Below are 6,663 nucleotides of genomic sequence, written 5' to 3' on the forward strand. Positions count from 1 at the left end.
GTAAAAGTTTTGATGTGGTCTAGCTAGAGTTTACAGCTTTTGAACACATGTGTATGTTTCCTACTTGCAGCACAGCTGGAAGGTCCTCTCTGGTCTTCCTTCAGATTCAGATCTCGTGTGAACTATCTCACACACCGCCGTCCCCTCAGAGTCTGTGAGAGGGAGAGGAGACACATGTGAGCTATATTTAAAAATGGCTTAATATCCTCTATTCATTTTATTTCCCTATAACAAGAGGTCGTTAGGCAGATTAACGATCACTTGAGCTGAGTTACCAGAGGGATATTAAGGGTCCATCTGGGATGGAGCCAAGACGACCACATGCAGACCCTCTAATAGGTGAGTATCTGTTTTACTTTTAAGGGCTCATACATTTTCAGTGGAAGAGAAGAAGAGAAACACTGAGTGGACTCGAGAGGTTTGAAGCTCTCGTCATCAGAAACGACCTTTGACAGAATCTTTCAGGACAATGATATTTGCTCTGACCTCAACATAGAAACGCAGAAAATGTATTTCTGTAAAACAGCATTGTTAGAGTGTAATGTCCACTTCCTCCCTTGAATATTATTAACATAATAATACTATATTAACTTTGACTTATACAACATATGGTTTTGGTGCAGCTTCAAGCTTCTTATTTGACACACTCATGTAATATTACGTTTAAGTTTTCCTCTGTGCAGATTCATAGAGATTATATCTGACATCACATATCTATTTTAAAGCCTCCAGTCTCCACATGGGGCCTCAAAGAGTTTCTTCTTAATTACATATTTCAGACTAATTGCAGGATAATTAACTGTGACACTGACCCCAGAAGGAAGTCAAGTCTCAGAGAGCTCCTTCTATCTGGAGGAGATTATGATGCAAGATTTAAAAGAAGTGTCTTTTGTTGTGTTAATGAACAGACGTACTTGCGAGGGGACGGAGCTGCAGAGAGTCCGTTGCGATCATGTGACGGAAACGAAAAGGATCCCTGTCGTCACTCACGGACGCTCGGTGAGATCCGCCCTGGAAGAGAGACACCGGGTGGTTGAGACAGCTGCAATACATCAGCCCGCCAGCAGAGAGCGGGAGAGCTCAGGTTTTAAAAGACACAACAAATCTACTGTACTTACGATTTTCTTCCTGTGCTTGGAGGAGTCTTTGCAGACAAACACGACTGCTGTCTTGAACACTGAATGAAGGCAAGCAAGAGATGAAAAGGGAAACCATTAGGGCCTCCTGCACTCATTTACTACATTTATATATCAAAAGACATTTCATTACCCAGTTTACAGCAGTGACAGCTTAATGCAGCATGTCAAAGGACGCTTTCTAGCAACAGCTTTCAAGGAAAACTCGCCTCAGACTATATATCAGCAGCACAATGGAGGAAAATGGAGGTTGCATCATTGCATTACCCTCACCATCACCTCGCCAGGGAAGAGCCCTCACACTGTGCACATGAAAAATGTATTGCAAAAATGTAAAATGTTGAAGGGGGCCCTTCTCAGAGTGAGAATTTCATGCAATTTCATCAACGTGAGGCACTTCACGTGAAAAGTACGAAATAATTCAAATTGCTCATGTTAACGTTCCCGACTGGATTTTCCTTTTCCCCTCGCACCCGGCATCACACATGTGCACGACAGCTTTATGGGAGGTGCAGTAAAGTGCAGTGTGACAGTAAGTGTTGAGATCGTGCAGCGTTTATCCCAGAAAACATTTACAGTAGAATTGCTGAAACGCTGAACATGTATATTGTAAAGCCTATGGAAACAATTATTTATTTATCTAAAAGAAATCCACTTTATTTCATACATAAATGCACAACTTTGTAACCTATTTGAATTCAAAATGTGGACAGTAGATGGTAGAATGCAACCAAACTTGACTGCTTCTGAGCTTAGGTATCTCAGTTTAATATATCAGGCTGTTGAAGTGGATTCCAGTGGATCAAAATCAGAGAAATGTGTGTACGAAAGGAAACCAATCACTATGCAGACTGAAACCAGGTGGGTCCTCACCGAAAGCTGCCAGATCAGGGTCCTTCTTGCCTTTGACCAAAGCGGATGGAGGGTTGATCCACACCACGGAGGAATGTAGTAAAAGATCCCCCATGGAGAGGTCGGCCACCTGAGGTTAAAAAAAGAAAAGAAATGAACAAACAGTAAAACATAAATCACTGGATTACTGATGGATGATTTGCATTAAACGGGGATTCACCTCTTTTTTGTTTGCAGTCTGTTCATTGATGAGCTGATCGAAAACGGCCCCGTACTCCTCGTGAAGCTTCTGCATCTCGTTGATGTGACTCGCCACCTTGTTCATGGCATTCATTGCAACTGTAGGGGACCAACGTGAATCATGTTCAAATCCTAATCATCACACTCTCTGGAATCCTGATTATATATAGATCTATGAAGCGTAGATTATTGAGCATTTCAATTAAAAAACAACTGGCTTACCGTCCAGGTGGTAGTGCTCCTCACTGTCCGGGTCGGTGAGGGAGTAGAGCTCCCTGAGCAGCAGCGGGTACTTCAGGACCCTCTGGATGGGTTTGATCAGATACGACTCCAGGGTGGAGGAATGTTGCTGTCGGGGGTTTCTCTCGGCCAGGAAAGCCTTGAAATCTGGATCAGTCTTTGCTGGAGGAGCAGAAATATGACTTTGATTTCCACGTGTAAGTTGGACAAGAAAAACGTAGAGAGATGTGGACGGCTGCATTTGAAGGTTAAACTTCCATATTAAGATAAGAACGATCAAATCAACATGTGGCCAATGTTGTGTATTTTTCAAATGTGTCTGGAAAGCACGATCACACACGATGTCAGTGTTTAGTTAACACCTCGCTGTGCTCTGACTGTAGTTGCAGCTGCACCTCTGTGCTTCCTCTACACGCCCTTAGCCGTCATGCAGATGATGCAAGAGAGCACTAAAGTTCAAGTCAACTCTCAGAGCAATGAGTGGTGGGTGTGTGTTCGAGGCCAATCAAGAATGTTTGCGTGTTTGTACCTTTGGCCAGGACCTTTGGGACCTTGGTGTGGCTGGCGCAGAAGGCGCTGTAGATCTTGAAGCGGTCGGCGTAATACAGAAAGGAGCCACCCAAGGAGAACAGCACTTTCTGTGGAAACAGGTGGTAAAGTATTGTATTTATTTATTATTTGTCCAGTCCTGGATTACACAAAGCAGTAGTAAGTCCCATTCACCTATTCACACACATTTAAACAGCGATTTTACTATCAAACACCATTCAAACACTCGGAACAGCAGTCAGGGCCAGGTTACAGGTTTAGTATCTTGTCCAAGGATATTTTTCAATATACAATCCTGTCACAACCAAAGTATCTCTGCTTTTATTCAAGGAAATTCATTTTTTTTAATGAATTAACTCAGGGCAGTTGAGATCCAATGAAATTCGTAATTAGTGCTGCTGAACCAGGCCGAACGGAAGAAGTATGAGCAGCACGTGTCCACACAACTAACATCGTGAGCCATTAATCAGGAATTCACACATTAAAAGTCAGTTCTAAACCGCAGCTCCAAGAGGAAGTGAGTAATGAATGATGCATCAATTGATCAACCTTCCCTTACCTTAAACTGCTCCACCCTATCCAGTCGGTCCAGATGAGGCACCAGTCTGATTCCATCCTCCAGCGTGCGGAGAAACTCCACCTGGAACTCCACCATCTCCCCGAGGTTACCGAACAAGATGTCCAGCTGCAACACACACAGAGAATCATTCCTTAACAACTGTGACCTTAGGAGCCGGTGGAATCATTAGGCTGAAGCAAATCAGACTCAGTTTATTCTCAGATGAAAGAAAAGCGTTGGAAAGTACCTCATCCTGTGTGAGGAAGCTCTCTTTCTGCAGAGGTGTCAAGTAGCACTCGATGAGGCAGCTCAGGTCCTGAAACAGAAGACGATGTTCATGAAGGACTCAGGAAGGACATATAGGGCGTCTTTTTCTGTGTAGGCTGTTTAATGAGGAGTCAAATGTCTGGAATTTAAACTGCAGACAGAAATCAGCATGCCCAGGTAGGAACACATCCCACTGACTTCCTGCAGAGTCATTATGTTGACATGACACTCCCAACACCGATAGATGAGTAGTCTACCAGAACATTGAGAATGCGCGTGTCCATCATCATCAATCGAATCTATACATGCACGGCTTGTTCAAAGGAAAACCCTCGAGGGAGCTTTCACTCACTTTGACGTAGGTCTTCTCCGTCTCCACCAATTCATTGATGACCTTGCGGAGTTTGTCTGCGTGGGAGAGCTGTCTCTGAGCGGCGGTTCCAGCCGTGGGTGGCAAAGCTGACACGGGGCTCGGTGAAAGGGACGAGGAGGAGGACGAGGAGGAGCACGACATGGGGCACTCTGTGGGATTCATGTCATGGAGGCTGCGGCAGAAAACGGTGACCTGCTCCGTGCTCTGGACAGACGGGGACAGAGAAACAGGACGTGTTAGATATTTTGTAAAAGGATCACTTCACTTCATGTCTGAGAAGGTGGAGAGAAAACAATCTTCTGAAGGAATAAATGGTGATAAAACAGGAGCTCATTCACAACAACAACAAAAAGGAAGCTTAGGTAAATGAATAAAATATAAAACAACCATATTCTTAAAGTGCACATTATTGCATATGCAAAAAGCTGGGAAATCAAGAATCATCAACAATTCATACAACACATTCTTGCAGAGACTGCACTGCAATAACAACACCCACCTGGTATCAAAAATACCAAGCATGAGCAGACCTGTCACGTAAAGCTGGTCCTAATGTTAAAGAAGTAATGGGGGCTCTTCCCTTTTGCCTCTCTGACTGTTTACACACAGGAAACATGAATAGTTAGGATCAGGATATTCTATTCACATCCAACCGTTTCTTTCATAATCTCAAGGCTGTGACGGTGCACGCAGATGTGCGTGGGCACCGGAGATGGATGGGAGTTAAGTCAAATCTGAGATGAATGATGAGTAATACAGCAACACTATTACCTAATGTTAACCTTAAATACAGCGGCCTAATAATTCACTTGCATCCTGTCATCAAAACTCCACTATCTCTGGAGTTATATCAAACACTGCTGAATGTGTGGTTGGTGTTTGGGCCAAGTCCAGACAGGTTGTTGCTTTAGGACTTAGAGGTGTGATGAGAAACTGAACAACACACAGAAGTTTCTTTCTCCTCGAAGTGTATAAGAGTGAATGAGCTCAGCCCACAGACATAACTAAAGGATTCATACTCCTAACATGTCTCGTACCGTTACTCCTGTTGGCACAAAACTCTTAATTCACCTTATTCTTATCTAATCTTATTATTCATGAAATAGAGGAACATTATTTAATAAGCAGTACTATTATCCTGTGTTTCCTTATATTTTAGACTCACACACTGATGTTTTCACAAAAATCCAAAGCCACTTTTGAGCGATAGTTAGTTTGATGCTTCTAATTAAATCAACAGGCAGCTGGTTGAGCTAAAGACACGGCTTGTCTCTGCTGATTCCACGGCTCGTTTCCTGTTTGACTGCAGTTTTGAAAAAAACCATTATACATTGTGGTTTTCAAACCTGTTTTGCAACACTGCTGCACACACGCACATACAATAAACAAAGACACACACACACAATATGATGATGCTGACATTCCTTCCATCAAGTCAAGATGCGCTCTTTCAGTCACTTAAAGGAAACCACACAATAAACCAAAAAGTGTGTAATGGAAGGAATATTGAAAACATGCTGCATCTGTTCACACCCTGGATATGAGCCTCTCTTAAAGTTTTTCACGTTTATCTTCCAAAGTATTATCTGCAATGCTGATTATTTAAACCCTTTTTGGGGGTTAAAAGTCAAAAACATGAAATAAACATTATATTCTCCTTTTCCAAGAACAGACGGGATAGTTAGAAACAAAATAAAATGGCGCAGGGATCCATGTGTAAACAGAAGCACAGATTCAAACTCTGATCGCACCACTAAATGTCCTCAACACCCCAAACTGAGCAATGACATTAACAGTCTTGCGTCTCATAAATGAGGTCTTGCCCTTGACAGCCAGAGGAATTAGTGACAGCCAAGTGACAGTTGGAGCAGTGACAGAGACAGATGACAGCGGCGAGGAGATTGAGACGGACGGATGGACGCATAATGCTTCACCATCGCCTCTGATTAGGAACCAAAAATGTGCTACCCAGGATAATTCATGCAATTAAAAAGAAAATGTTGTTATCTGACCCACAGCTCGTGATAAATGCCAGTTGTTATAATACTTTCTGCGTCACTGCTTCTGGAGAGATTTCAACACTACATGTTATCACGCATCTGATCTGACATAAAATGTGCTTCTTTACTAGGAACTCAACCTTGAACCGCAACACTGCTTTACTGTGACATAACCACAGATCTCGGCAGGAGCAAATCCACAACACAAACCATGAAACACACACAGACACACACACACACAAACAGATATCAGGCTGCACGGCTCACCAGCTGTAACATATCATAGATGGAATCGGTCGAGCGTTTGGAGTTCCTGCTCCTCCTGAATGCCGACATGCTGGAAGGTCAAACACAGTTCAACAAGGAGTCAGGGGTCCGTGTTGTGTCCAGCTCTTCCAGTCCAGATAGCTTCCATTTCTCCCATTGCCAAAGGGCTTCGTTTTTAAT

General features: G+C 43.1%; 1 protein-coding gene across 5 annotated transcripts in view; it reads right to left on the minus strand.

Annotated features, from left to right (window-relative positions):
* The window catches only part of LOC128457026 (rho guanine nucleotide exchange factor TIAM1), a 53,758-nt gene that overhangs the window by 2,913 nt on the left and 44,182 nt on the right, over positions 1-6,663 (minus strand). For 4 of the 5 annotated variants that reach the window (XM_053441513.1, XM_053441512.1, XM_053441514.1 and 1 more), the window contains 10 exons: positions 4,196-4,420; positions 3,824-3,892; positions 3,577-3,702; positions 2,998-3,106; positions 2,451-2,630; positions 2,209-2,327; positions 2,010-2,118; positions 1,119-1,177; positions 915-1,011; positions 65-152 (listed from right to left, as the gene is read on the minus strand). In XM_053441513.1, coding sequence (XP_053297488.1) covers positions 65-152; positions 915-1,011; positions 1,119-1,177; positions 2,010-2,118; positions 2,209-2,327; positions 2,451-2,630; positions 2,998-3,106; positions 3,577-3,702; positions 3,824-3,892; positions 4,196-4,420 — 1,181 coding nt within the window. Of the gene's footprint in view, positions 1-64; positions 153-914; positions 1,012-1,118; positions 1,178-2,009; positions 2,119-2,208; positions 2,328-2,450; positions 2,631-2,997; positions 3,107-3,576; positions 3,703-3,823; positions 3,893-4,195; positions 4,421-6,483; positions 6,554-6,663 lie in introns of all 5 variants that reach the window. The other variant, XM_053441516.1, reaches the window with a different exon arrangement.

Source organism: Pleuronectes platessa, chromosome 15 (assembly GCF_947347685.1).
Source record: "Pleuronectes platessa chromosome 15, fPlePla1.1, whole genome shotgun sequence".
Lineage (NCBI taxonomy): Eukaryota > Metazoa > Chordata > Actinopteri > Pleuronectiformes > Pleuronectidae > Pleuronectes > Pleuronectes platessa.